The 15,311-nt window shown below is 28.8% G+C and overlaps 1 protein-coding gene across 26 annotated transcripts in view; it reads right to left on the bottom strand.

Moving 5' to 3' along the window:
• Positions 1-3,745: 3,745 nt before the first annotated feature.
• The window catches only part of Ugalt (UDP-galactose transporter), a 75,902-nt gene continuing 64,336 nt past the window's right edge, over positions 3,746-15,311 (bottom strand). For 17 of the 26 annotated variants that reach the window (XM_075362677.1, XM_075362686.1, XM_075362672.1 and 14 more), the window contains one exon: positions 3,747-13,222. In XM_075362677.1, coding sequence (XP_075218792.1) covers positions 12,569-13,222 — 654 coding nt within the window. In that variant the 3' untranslated portion in view covers positions 3,747-12,568. Of the gene's footprint in view, positions 13,223-15,311 lie in introns of all 26 variants that reach the window. The other 9 variants (XM_075362696.1, XM_075362698.1, XM_075362688.1 and 6 more) reach the window with 1 other exon arrangement.

Raw genomic sequence — 15,311 nt, 5'->3', positions numbered from 1 at the left:
ATAATATTCAATACATAACGAAAAACTGTTGTTTTTTTCTCAGTTTATTTTAAAATAATTTCATACATCGTAAAAAATATAACTGATGTAACAATTCAAACTAATCGAATAACCAGAATATTATATATGTGTTTATTGAACAGAACGGGCTATTAGATATGCATAAAAATATCTCTTTAAAAGCGTTTGAAAACGTAAAACATTTATTCTCAGATTAATTATTTTTCAATTTTTTCATGACGTATTGATTATTTGAATATAAATCACTCATTTTTATCTTACTGGTTTCTTCTAACACTTTTTCGTGTCTTCATTAAAATTTCGTAAAAGTGAAATCAAGAAGATTGTAAGCCCAGAACCCATTTAAAAGTGTCGCGATTCAAAATGTGTAGTTTTGATTACAAAGAATACATATTTTCATCCTTAATGTTTTTTTTAAAGAATAAATGACATGGTTCAGCTCATACTAGTCGAAATCAATCAAATTCCATACTTTAAAGTTCCATATAATTAAAAGACTAATAAATCATTCATAAAGTATATTTTGTTAAAGCATGTTCAATCATTTTAATCCTCAGAACCTGATGACTAATTATCAGAATTTGGAGTCTGATACACAAGTGCATTTGCAGATAGATGTATACAGACTTTTCTACAAAATGGTACCTAGCACTGACATATTCTACTCAGAACATAAATACAAAGGAAACAAATATTCTCCTTCATTTTTATGCATCTTACAAGTGCACTGTTCAATCTTTCACAATTTGTTTTTAGTGTATTGTACTGAAGGTCTACAGAATGTATAAAAACAAATATAGAAATTAATTTACCTTATTTAATCTGCTCAGGTTTAGATGTTATAATATACACAAATTGGGGTTCTATTCTTCCATTAATTTGTTATAAAATGTTTTAATTATTTATTTACTTGAGGGAAATTAAAGGGTGATTAATGCTTTTAAGTATATACACATTAGAAAATTTCTAAGTTTTACCTTTTGACTGAATTTTTCCCTCGTCATGAGTAATAATAAACATATAGTGAATGTTAGTTAATAAGAAATGTATTTATTACTTAAAATAATTTTTTATTAAAAGATTAAGAAAGCCTGATTATACTCAGAGATCACAAAAAATATACACAGATTGTTCCATATGAAAGAAGTAATACAGATGATTTGGTGAAGATCTACGACCTCCAGGTTTGATTTTTCATAGAAAATAAATATTAGTTAAGAAACATAAAGTCTCCATTAAGATAATAAGCTATCAAACAACAATAAAAACCTATAAATATAACTGCAACTGTAATAAGACAGGCTTTGAAAATATAATGAAATGGTTGACAAACTGAATAACAGTCTCAATTAAATGTAGCTTTAAGCCAAAGAGTAATTTTGTACTTTTACCAACCCACCAAAATGAGAATCCAACCTTAATTCAACTGAAACCTCATCCACAGTTCAGCATTTAATGCAGCCCCCACACATGACAGTCTCTGACTGTCCCACTGGTAAAGTTACCACCTTACTGAAGCCCAGTAAAGAAGCAGTCCCCCCCCCCCCACCTACTAGGAGTGTCAGCAAGCTATTACAGGAATTATGCCTGGGCAGCTGACACAATTCCTGTTTCTTACCCAAGGAATAAGAGATAAAGGATATTTGAAAGGTAAGATGTAAAGCATAAAAGGTTAAGTAAGGGGACAATCAATCCATACAGACCCTCTAAATGAAGAAGTTGTTGTCTTGCCAAGGAATAGTGAAATAGTTTTATGCAAGTTCTATAAAAATAAAAAAATATTATAAAACTCTGCAAAAGTTTATAGTGATATTCTTTAATTTGAAAGAAAGTTACCTTGAAACTTGTCATACCAACATAAAATACACATGATTTCAAAAAAATTTTGTCAATGTTATTTGATTTAATAATATGTGTTAAAGTACTTAGTATGTATGTAATATTTTTCACATAGTTCAAGCTCATTATGTTCATTAAATATTATTAATAAATGAAGATTATTTTCCAAATTTTACTTCAGTGTGATCACTTAATAACAGATATTTTTTATTATCGCAAACAGTAGCTTTCTTATTTTTATATGCCTAAAGATGTTCATGAAATCTTTATGAGACCTATTAGTTTACTGATGTATATTTGCTCACATTAATTATGATAACTATATACTCATATACCATAATTAAAATTTGAGTAAGAGGATCTGTATTCATTAATAAACCTGACAGAATATTTTATCACAATGTGTAACTTTTAATCACTCAGTTTTATATTTGTACTTCATATAGTTGTTATAATGTTTATTTTAATAAATAAAGATGGTTTCATGAAATTTGATAAAACCCTATTGTGATCAGATCATTCTTGGAATTCTATTTGTTACTGATAGTTTCATAAATATTAAAAACAATAAAAATATGAATTTATTTTATTAAACTTATGTCCTATGTCATTAATTTAAATATGAAATTATTAAAAATTGATATGTTACTTACTAAGCACATTTATATCCAATGTTTAGCATTTTTTATGATTAGTCATCAACGGTTTAAAAAAAAACAGAATCTTCATAATTTCTTATCATACCTTCAAAGCCATACGTATGATGAAATGAGAGAACTAACAAATTATGGATGGTTGAGGTAATATAAAGTTATATTAAAGATATGACCTCTACTCTAATTCCAGTCTTATAATTATTATAATCTTTCTTTACAAATACAACTGAAAATAAAACATTTAATATCAAAGAAAAAATTTAACTGTCATTATGTTAATTAAAAACAAGAAATGTTTTTAAAAATCTCCCAAATTTGATTTTCAATTTTCATTCCATATAAGACCATCATCAAGATGAAAAAATTCAAATGTTAGTAATGTAGATACACAAGCAACTAAAAATATAAAAACACTAATACAACAACAAAAATTTGTTCATGAAATTAATGTTTTACTTTTCATTCCTTTTTTTTATATTTTATCCACTACTATTCTTTTTTTTTTAAATCGATAATTTTTTTTTGCACAGCCAGTGAATTTGTTATAGCAGTATTATCTTCATCAATTTGTTTTTTTTGGCTCATATTATCCAGTGCATTTTCTAAGGATTTTATCTACTTCCCTGAATGCTAAATCATTCCTACGCAAAACTCATTCTCTTATTCTGTAGTTTCTTCAATCTCTTTTAAATATAAAAAATGATTTCTATCTTTTGAAATTTTCTATCTAACATCAGCAGTACCTTGTCGCATCCATTCTATTAAGTCTTCACCTGATATGTTTTCAATACTATATAATCAGACATATTTCTTTTTATTATGACATAAAATTGTTGTTACCTACTGCTACCAAATAATATAGGTCAAACCAAAATATATTACCAAGTAATATAGGTCAGAATTTTACAGCAGATTCTTAACAATTTTCTATTTTCACACTACATTATTTTCTTATTTTTATATGAAAGTTTGGTTAAAAAAAACTCATGTATATACATCAACATAGATTTAGATGGTCAAATGAGTGAACAAAATATGGAGGGTGACAAATTAAAGAGGTTTCACTGAAATACGTTATTTTACTATCAAAGTTACAAAAGAAAAGATTTTTAATTCACATTTAACACTATATTACATCAGTAAATTACAGTTGGCTGACGGCAAGCAGGAAATTTAAAGGAAAGATTATGTCAAAAATAAATTTATTGAACAAATTTAATTAATCAGTGATGTTTCTTATTCACTACTTAACATTAACAAAGTTGTAAAGTTTATCAAAAAATTACACAGTAAAATTTAAAAAAATAATTCATAATGTTTAATTACTGTTAATGTGAAAATATTATCATAATAATATAACTGAACATAATAACAATATTATTAAAGGTAGCAATACAACTAATATAAAAATTTTTAAAACATTATATGAATAATAAATAAAATGCTGTTATGTTTCCTCTGATTAACACAAAGTATTTTAAACAACATTCATTTTATAATATATAAAAGAAAAAAATTCAATTTCTATTAATTTTTTTATAAGAGCTTACAAAATGAAATTGAGATTATGTATATAAAATCAAATATAAAATGAAACATAATCAGCTGTTCAAAGGCAAAGATTATAAAATATATATTAATAAAAAATATGATAATAAAAACCAAATAAAATTATTTAAAAAATAATAATGATACATAATTAATATAAATATCAAAGTAGTAAAATGATAAAGCAAAAAATTTAATTTAAAGGAACTATTAAGATATATATGAGTACACAGGAAAAATAAAAAATATCACTTGAACTATTTAAATAATTATTAATTAAAGTAAAAGTAGTCTTCAATAAAGTTAATATTTTGCTTTTAATGATAACAAAAGCCATATATTTTCATCCATAAAAAATACATAGTTAAGCAAGTGGTCTAAATTAAATACACACTAGTCTCAATAATCCAAGTTTACATTAATTTAAATTTGATTTCCAAAACAACCAAAAAGTATTTTTCAGGAAAATAATTTATAAACTCTAAACTACAACTTTTAATAGATCCTTTGCAATAATTGTAAAGGATCAACAAATGTAAGATAAGAATAAATAGATGAAGATGAAACAGAAAGCATTACTGACAACAATCCAACATCATAATGGTTGCAAAATAGATCACAATTATAAAACATATAAGGAAAAAAGCAAAGGTATCAGCAACAAAAGATGAACTGCTAGGAAAGATTAGGATCAAAAAAATATATTAAATTATATATAGTATTAGAACCAAAATTCCACTAATATTTTCTCCAATGAGAGTCAGTATAAGCCTACTAGTGTAGCTGTTGACATTACTACAGTACTACAGTGAGGTAGCAAGTTCATTTTTCAGCACAAATAGAAATTTTTATTAAAAAATAGATTCTTTAAAATTCCATCAACAGTCTCAATCTATCAAGCAATAGATTCTGCCTAACACCTGTATTCTACATACTAGATGACAACAAATTTCATACTTAAATTTAATCAACTTAGTAAATTGGAATGAGTTAGAAAAAACAAAACATAATACATCTAACAAATCATCTTAATCCATGTTTACACTCATCCGTGCATATGCATGCAAACACACATGCGTGCACATGCACACACACACAGACAGAGAGAGAGAGAAAGAGAAAATGTAAAATCTCTATTCTCAACATTCAATAACCCATTTTTTTTTATAATTATGGTTTGACATAGTTTAAGTTACCTTGCATTATTGAGATACTATACAGTTATTGCTTTAACTTTATTAATAAATAATCACTAAAAAACAATAATATAATCTATTAAATAACAATTAGATATGCATCATTAAGTACAAATATTATTAACATTAAACAAGAATATTGTTCAATAGTTCAAATATAAAAAAAAAACACAAAACACTCAAATTATAAAACAGCATATTAGTCTTTTATATTTAATAATTATGTTCCCATTAACCTTGAAAAAAAAAACAGCCTACTACAGACTTCACATACAAAAATAATAATTCAATTTATAATTGTTATAATTCAATCTTTAAACAATTCCTTAGATAAAAAGCCATTAGAGAATTTCTTGAAGAAAACAAACAAGATAACAACAGAAACTGTACCATCAATTTAACAGGGCATAAAAAGTCTAAATTATAAATATTTAAAATTTTATAATTAATAAAAAATTGTTTATGAAACCATTATAAAAACATGCTCTCATTACTTCAGCTTTTGTTTTACTATAGTAGAAATAATTAATTGTTTATTCTGATAACATATAAGGTTTATTACTCTCGTTTTATAATACTAATCAAATACAATATTTAAATACAAAAAATAAAAATATACTTGCACTTTCACTATAAATTTATCTGTACATCTTACTTACACGTACCAAAACACATGCTATTTACTACACAAAAATCTACCTCTTGATTTTTGCATATGTTTTGTAAACCGAACACTATGTATGGAAGAAAGAGAATAAAGTAATGTGTTCAACTGAATGACATCAACAATTTCATGCCTACTGCAACTTTACAATTTATAAAAACAACTTTCAATTTTTGAACTATGTTAATGGCACACACACACACACACACACACACACACACACACACACACACACACACACACACACACACACACACGCACGCACACACACACACACACACACACACACACACACACACACACACACACACACACACACACACACACACACACACACAATGTTAAAATCTGCTTTAATGAATACTTTTTGGGGCTAAAATATTTTAACTATATTAAATTATTTTAACTAATTAAATATTTTAACTTTTAACTGGGGCTATAACTAAGAAATATATTTTACTGTTTAACACAACATAATTCATCAATAATTCAATTATCTAAACTCCTATATCAGAAATAAATTATTCTTAAATACTAATGAACATGTAAATTAACAGTTTCTTGTTCATGGTTGAGTAAAATATATTATTTAAACTGTATTTTCACAAATTTTATTAATAAATTAATGAGTTTAAATTTTGATATTACAGTCATCAAAATTTATTTATTTTTATTGAAACTATTAATATTTTCTTAATACTATGAATATCAGTTAAATTTCACCTTCATCTTGCATTTAGCAAATTTGATTTGCAAGTTACCATAAGCTACAACAACCTCTAAATAGAACTCAAATTTTATTAATAACATGCTTTTATGCTGACTAAACAAGAGTATCTCCTCAACTTTTTACCAAGATTTCTTTTAATTGCTTCACGGATTGAAAAATAATAGCAATAATATAAATAATGAAAAATCTGCAAAATTATACCAATGTACCAATTATACTGATCATGAAATCTGAGGATTTAAAAATAATAATTTTGTAATTTTTTTATCATGAATAGTTCTTCACAGCCAGTAGAAAGAAAAAACCTAAATTTTTATGTCTATAATTTATATTACAACTGTTCAATATGAAATTAAAAGTTATAAAATTATTAAATGCAGCATATTGCATTGCTGGCTTATGCATAATATCTAATATTTCAATTCTATATTTTTCAATTTTAATGTTTTTTTCACATTCTTTCTTAATTTGAACAATCAATTTTTTTTACATTTTTTTTTATAAAAAAATTTCTTCATTAATAAACAATAAAATCTATACCACCACTGAACAGTGTCAATAATCCTGCAGATTTAAGAATAATATACTTAAAATCTGGAACATTTGTATGCTGTTATATGGATTTATCTATAAATTATCTCTTCTAATGTACTGTATATAAATATTTAACATATTCCGGTGTCTATGATAATATGTGTTAGTGTGTCCAGTATGAATATGAAATTAAGTAATACCATGTGGAAAATAAGACAGAACTGGTTCAAATTTAACATAAGAAAAAGCATAAATTATGAAAACAGGATAATAATACAAACCCAAACAGAAAAAATCTCACTAACAGGCAATGATACAATAAATGAGTCACATCAATTACTGCATAAGTTATAAAAAATGTTCATTCAGTCAATACAACCTGCAGAATAAACATCAAGTAAAGCATATCAGACAACAGAACCCAACAAAGGGATCAACAGTCAGTGACTACAATTGGTATTAATGTCAATATAATCACCCAACAGAAATGTGACTTTAACTGTAGGGTTTCAAATATTATTAAATTAGCAAATTAAACAAATACACTATCTTAAATATTTATTACATATTACTTGATACAATGTGGGATATAATTCTTCACTATATGTATATTAGAAAAAACAAAAACAAAAACATAAGATTCTTAACTAATCCTTTATTTCATTATTTTCGTATTCACTAATGCTTCATAAAATTTTTCACATCATTGTGTATTTTTTAAAGATTAAAAAGTAAATATAATTGATATTTTTAACAAATGTGAAAACCAATTTGACTGACATTAAAAAATAAGAAAATCAATTTTATAATACAACAGCATTGCAATAAAAACAGAAAAAGTGTGTTCAAATAGTTAGTTATTAGCTTGTTTAACGTGGACATATAACAATTCTTTATCTAAACTTTACATATTCTCTGACCATTATCTTCGTTTTTGCATTTTATTTTTATTTGAAATAAAAAAAAAGTATTAAAATTCTGAGCTTAAATTATACAATTCTTTCTGCCCATTGAGTTGGGAGATTGTGCAAAAGCTGAAAAATTTCCAGCGATTTGAAATGTCATTTATTAAAAGTAGGTGTCAGAACAAAAAGAAAAAATACAAAATAATATATATTTTTTAACAATCACTTAAATTTTGTTAATTTTATCTATAAATACATTCATTTCAAGATATTGTTATACTGAGGTACTCACGTACTCTCACAATTCATTAACACAGAATAGATTGAAATCTACAGAATATGTTTATAATCCTTTAAGTAATAATACCACTCCTAGGGCTGGAAAGAATTCAAAATAGAATGGTGAGATATTCATAAAACTGACAAAACACTATCTGTAACACAAAGGACCATAAATAGCCATAAAATACATACTTGCACATAGATATTGGAAGAAAAGAAAATATAAAAATAAACCAGAGAAGTCCATAGAATGATGATAGGATGACACACTGAAGAAATTTGCAGGAAAACTTTACCCTACATCAGTACAATCAACACTACTCCCTAGAATAGTAACTCATGTTTATTTATTGAATCCAGGACCTATTGGTATGATTACATTGCAGAATATGAGCAGTAATGGAAGAGCCCAGAGAGAGAAACCAAGGTTTTTCAAATCTACTGCACTTCCAGGATCTGCACGATAACAATGATGCCAATGAAAACCATGCAATAGCTACATGAAAGTTACTGTGCACCCAACCAATAAGCTTTGCCTATAGTTCTTTTGTAATCTGGCTTCAAGAAAACAAGGAAGCTGGCCAAAGCCACTGGTAACCTGCGCATCGATGATCCAAGCTGTCAACTCATGATAAGTAACAAGGTCGTGTTATTATAAACATGCTCTTTCACAGTCTGGAATCCCTTAGAATGTAGTACCCTGATGACAAGCCGTACAACAAGCATATCATCTGATGCATCCACCATGAGTCTGGTTGAAATGCTGAATAACATGCACAGCAATCCTGGTATTAAAATAGCCTGCCAAATTAGAACAAAAGATGAAGAAATTTTGCTGTCAATCACGCAATATTAACTTTGAGGACATTAATCAAGCCCCAAATGACAGGATCTCCTCTGATGACCAAAGACAGACACAATCAATGGAGAATCAGCTAGTGTCCTTGTCCCAAAAGACAAGTAGCCTTAGAAGATGACTACACAATCATAAAGGAATCAAGATATGCAGGCAGGGTAGACCAAGACTACTCCCCTAAAGTTGATAATTGGAAAAAAATAATTGTCATATCCTGAGAAAGAAGAAGCTATGAAAACATAGATTTTAAGACTTGTCTATCCAAAGCTTGGAGGTGGCCATGAGAAATTCTGTTCAAGAGTGATATGACTGGTGCAGGAAGAAGGAATGAAAGTATTACTGCTGAGGTTTAATAGGAGTTTAAAAGGAGCAGATGTTTTTAAGCACCTGGTGCAAAACGACATGTACAAGCAAGGCCTCCTTTTTCCTGTTTACCCTCTGGGAATTACCATTCAGATATTACTTCAGAGGATGAATGAGGATGATATGTATGAATGTAAATGAAGTATAGTCTTGTAGAATCTCAGTTCAACCATTCCTGAGATGTGTGGTTAATTGAAACCCAATCACTAAAGAACACTGTTATCCACAATCTACTATTCAAATCCATATAAAAGTAACTGTCATTACTAGGACTTGAATGCTGGAACTTTCAACTTCCAAATCAGCTGATTTGGGAAGACATGTTCACCACTAGACCAACCCAGTGGGGTGGGTTGTACAAGCAAGGCCGGATGACTTGTACTCAACCCCAGTCTTCAACTGCAGGATAATATGAGTCAACAATCTGAAATAAGCATTGGCAACAATCTTGGTTTTACAGTACTCTACAACAGCCTTGGTGGACAGCACACTGCATTTAGCCAAGTTGACGTCTAATTTAAACCTTGAAGTAGAAGCTTCCACAGCAATTAGTGCCAACTGCACGCCTTTGTTAGTGACTGCAAGGAGCAGTGTGTTGTCTGAATAAGCAAGAAATTAGTACAATGCCCACAAATAATGAAGCCTGTTTCTTGTGTGATAACCCTAAGGACAACATTACTAAAAATGTTTTATGTAAGAAGCATTTTCAATATCTTGAAAAATTACTTTAATATGGTCTGACTCATGGGCATTTCATATTTTTGTTGGCAGTTCTTTATTCTACATTAAATAAGTTTAAGTTACCTATTTAATATCATATTTATTAATATTATGTGGTAGAAAGAATAAAAGATGCGATTAAATGTGTAACATATTCTAATCTGCTAGTTAATTTCAATTCATTTGTTGGTCATGTTACAAAAGAAAAGGTCTAAAAATAAGTAATTTAATATATATGATATATTTATTATATTACAAGAAAAACATAAAATCATCTACATCTAAATAATAAATGTGTTTCATGTTAAGAGTAAGTCTGGTTTTTCAGTAAATCCTTTTGTGATTTACAGATAGGTAAATAATTTTTATTTTGCGCCTACTAATAAAGCTTACAGTAATTTCAGAGATGAGGAAGAATTTTGCTGAGTCACAGTTATAAAATAAAGTAAAAATTACATCAGACTGATAAGCTTAAGTAAACATTACATCAATACTATTCAGCCTTGAAGTGAGTTTATAAGATAAACTTTCTATATTTACAGTAAAACCTTCTTTATCCATCGAGTGTTCAAACCTCAATTCTCTATTAATCCCAAAGACCAAGGAAATGGATCTTCCACGTGTATTCATCTGCTCATTATCACATGATGGACTACTCAAGCAAAAGTACACTGGAACATTGCTCTCTATGTACTAGTATTATTCTGATAAGTTTAAAGCTTAATAGCTTGCCTAATGAACCTAGGAAAGAAAACAAAAGCACCCCTACTACTTTTTAACCAAAATTGACTCTAAATCAAGCAATTAAAACAAGCAAATCCATGTGAAATATAGAAATAAACGTTAAAAAAAAACAAGGCCTGTTAACAAATCGTTTTTCATTGTCCTCACCCAATTTGGGCACAATGAAATTAAAAAAAAAATCAATGGAAATATCTATGCAGTATATAACTTGTTTTTTCTCTCTTTTTGCTAAATAAACTATTTCACCTCTGCCATTTTCTTTTTAAATTTTACACCAAATTACTATTGTGTAATACATTTTAATATATTTTTATTATATAAATAATAAATAAAGAAAAATATTGTTACATACATAAATGTATTATTTTTAAAGTGGTCATTCTGTTTTCCTGTTTGTTCGCATAACTATTGCAGCTGTTGTCCTGATACCTTACAAATAACAGAGGTTCTACTGTATTATATAGAGGCAGTATTCTGGTTTACACTGGTTTCAGTCTTACCTCATAAGTTTACACTATACCTAAATACTCACTTCTCAAATGTATGTGCATGCACTCATACAAATACATAAATTATTGGGCAGTATTTAAATAGAACACAACAAGAACACAAGAAAGAAAAAAAGAAAGGACATTGTTCAAGAAAGAAAAGGAATTTCATACAAGATCCACTAGTATTTTTATCAATCCTTCTGTGCCACAGCCCTATAAAAGACACTTCATACCATGTCACTTTATGCCACTGTCAATTCTATTCAAGGGCAAATTACAGAAAATCTTAACAGTAAAGTTACTAACATTTTACAATAATTTCTAATTTTTTTTTGTTATCTGTACAAAAGTTTTGTTTTTATATTCTTTAAACTTCACATTCATTTTCTAGACACACAAGTTAGAAACAATTTTGAAACATTGTACACAGAATAATCATATGCTTAAAATTGCACAACATATTTTTCTGGGTTTTTTTAAGAAGAAATAAAATTAGAGGTAAAGCTCCATTTATCAAAACTCCTCAATAATCCCTTGAGGAAAATTTGTTATGCTTAAAGCTTCATCAAAATAACAAAACAGAATTTAAAATACAATTTACTAATGTTAGAAAAACACAGTTTCTGATAATTTAAATTATTTTTGGTTTTAAATATTTTCCTGAATAAACAATAAAACATAATTTTTAAATTATAATTAGTGATAATATTTTTTAGAATTTTAGAATAAGTGACACAGAGAAGAAACCCAGAACATAATACTCAAAACAACTGACAAGCTGTAAACATTAATCACCTGGAGTTTGCACTGTAAAGATCACATCTAGAGGATTAAATAAAAAAGTACTTTAAATAATTATAAAACATTAGTCCAATAGATACAAAACAAATGAAAAAAATGTAAATAATGTACTTAAAAATACACAAAATACTGGGAAAAACTTTACACCACTATTATTATTATTATTGTTGTGACACAATATCATTTGTGACATGATTTTAAATTTCTTGTATAAAATTTTAAACTTTTTGCACATCAGTTAAACTTGTACTTTGAGGAATTTTTGTTTTTGGCCTCACATTGTACAAAAATATTGAAGCCATAACTAATAAAGCACCAAAAATAAACTGTAGCGTAATATTGAAATCAAAAAGATACACAGAAGCAATACATGATATAATAATTGCCAAGGATGTAGCAAAACCTTTTAAAATGTTGTCTGCATATTTCACTACAAGAGCAACAACTAGACCACCACCAGCTTGTAAGAACACTAAGTAAACAACGAACGCATCATATCTGTAAAAGAATCCATGTTCATGTATTTTATTCCAGTCGTTAATGAAACATGTTACCAACCCGAGTGGAAGTGAGAGAAAACTTAACTGAACATTACGCATCCAAACCGATATATCAGAACCTTTAAGAATCATTTCAAAATAAATTCCAGCAAAGCCTGATAGAACACATGCCGTTAATGCAGCAGAGAATCCCAATAGTCTGTTTTGTTTTATGTTAGTATGTGCTGTATTATCAGTTGAACCAGTGAACTGTACTAAAATAACTCCTATTACAAGCACTACAAGAGCAACCCACTGCTGAACTGGTAAACTACGTTTTAGCATCAGTACTGCAAACATTGCTGTCGTTAGAATTTTCAGTTGATAAGTAACCTAGAACCAAAAGAATCAATCAAAATACTATAAAAAAAAAATCAGATATAAATTCTTAAAACCCAGATTAAACATAAAAACAATTCTAATCCAAAATCAGAGCTAGATATCAATGACCAGATTTCACATCCTAAATGATGCAACAATGAGACTTGGTTACAGTAACTCAAAATAAACCAATTCTATCTTTAGGATAAAGCGGGAAGTCCTCCATTAATCAATGAAGGGATAATATACAGCCAGGAAAGTTCTGCAGCCATACTACCAACTTTTCTTTGATAGCTTAATGGAAAATTTCACCTAATTCATTCATCAACAAAAACATTTAAACTGGTTTAAAATTAGACATGACCTGTGTATAAGATGTATTCAACAAATTGGTTTCTGAATTATAAAAATCACAAATATATCTATAATAATAGAAGTTGCTTCTAAACAACTAACTAATTATTTAACTATGGTCTATTTATGTATCTCCTATATCTTGTTTTTCATTTCTATTTTTATTTTCATTTTTAAACAAAGTATAATTATACAAGGGTAATTCAAATATAAATGGAATTTTATTTTTAAAAAAAATTATTTATTGAGAAATAAAAGGCAAAGATAATTTATTTTTCTGTATAGTTTCCTGCTTTAGAAATACATTTTTCCCAGCAAGAAGGAAGGTTTTTTATCACAGCATCAAAGAATAAAGCTGGTAGCATCAGGAGCCAAATGCGCATGAATCCCTCTATGCCCTCATCACCTTCAAATCGTTCTCTCCTAGAGCTTCTTTAAGCGACCCAATCAAATGAAAATCGTAGGGCAATAGGTCCGAGCTGTAGGGAGGATGACCAAGTTGAGTCCAGTGCATTTCTTCTAGTTTTGAGACTGTTAGAGCTGTAGTATGGAGCCTGGTCTTGTTATAGAGGAGGATGGCCTCTGAAATAGGTTGGTCTCGTCTTCTGCGGCGATATGCAGCCCTCACCTTGTTCAACAGCTCACAGTAGTAAGCAGCATTGATTGTGCGTTACTCATGCAAAAAATCAATGACCAAAGTGCCTTGCTCGTCGAAAAAAAAGGTTGAAAGAACCTTGCCAGCTGACAAGTCGAGTCAGCTCGACTTTCACTGGGGTTGCCTTCCCTTTCATCTGCTACTCCATACTGGCTTGTTTCGACTGGGGAGTGTAATGGTGGACCCACATTTCATCGCATGTTTCAATCCAACTCACAAATGCATCACCTTCTTTCGCAAACCTTGCTGTTACCTCCAAACATCTCAGCTTCTGATCTGCAGTCAAAAGACGAGGAACCCATCTGGCACACAGTTTATGAAACTGTAGGTCATTTGTGATGATCACTTGACAGCTCCCATAACTTAATTCGACCTGTTCTCCAATTTCTGATACTCTCACTTGTCTATTATCTTCAAGAATGTCTTGAACTGCACGAATCTTTTCATCTGTAATGCTGGTTTGAGGATGGCAATTGTGTTCCTGATTTTCCATTCATTCTTGTCCTTCCTTGAACTCTTTATGCCAGACACATACACAAGTCCTTGACAATGTTTGGTTCCAAACTGTGCAGTCAATCTCCAGAAAATTTCCATCGCTTGAACTCCTTCACGAGCAAGAGATTTTATAATTATGCGTTGTGCAGTAGAGGGTTACACCTGTTTCTTTGACATTGTGAGTGTTACTGACGAATTGGTTGGGACTGTAGAATGACCAGCTCTCACCACTCCTAATGACCCCACCCAAGCACACTAGAAGCACGGGTCCAGTCCTACCAACCGTAGATGCTCAGGAACAAAAATCCTGTTTATATCTGATATACCCTCGTATTACATGAAAATATCAGCAAGACTGATAATCTCTTTTTAACTTATACAATAAACAAATTGAGAAAAAATTCAAAATCAAAATGCATAATCATTTTAATTAAGTGATAATTAATTTTACTAATAATATAACGTGTCATAACATTTTCAATTACAAATACTGTAGGACATAAGTTGAAATCCAAGTACGGAATAAGTACTTTTTCCTTGAATTAGAATGTTACATCTTGGTCACAAGCTCAATTTAAGAATACTAATTAAGAATGA

This window comes from Lycorma delicatula, chromosome 4, assembly GCF_047948215.1.
Source record: "Lycorma delicatula isolate Av1 chromosome 4, ASM4794821v1, whole genome shotgun sequence".
Taxonomy (NCBI): Eukaryota; Metazoa; Arthropoda; class Insecta; order Hemiptera; family Fulgoridae; genus Lycorma; species Lycorma delicatula.
The sequence above is the reverse complement of the archived record's forward strand: the minus strand, read 5'-3'. Positions and strand labels throughout refer to the sequence as shown.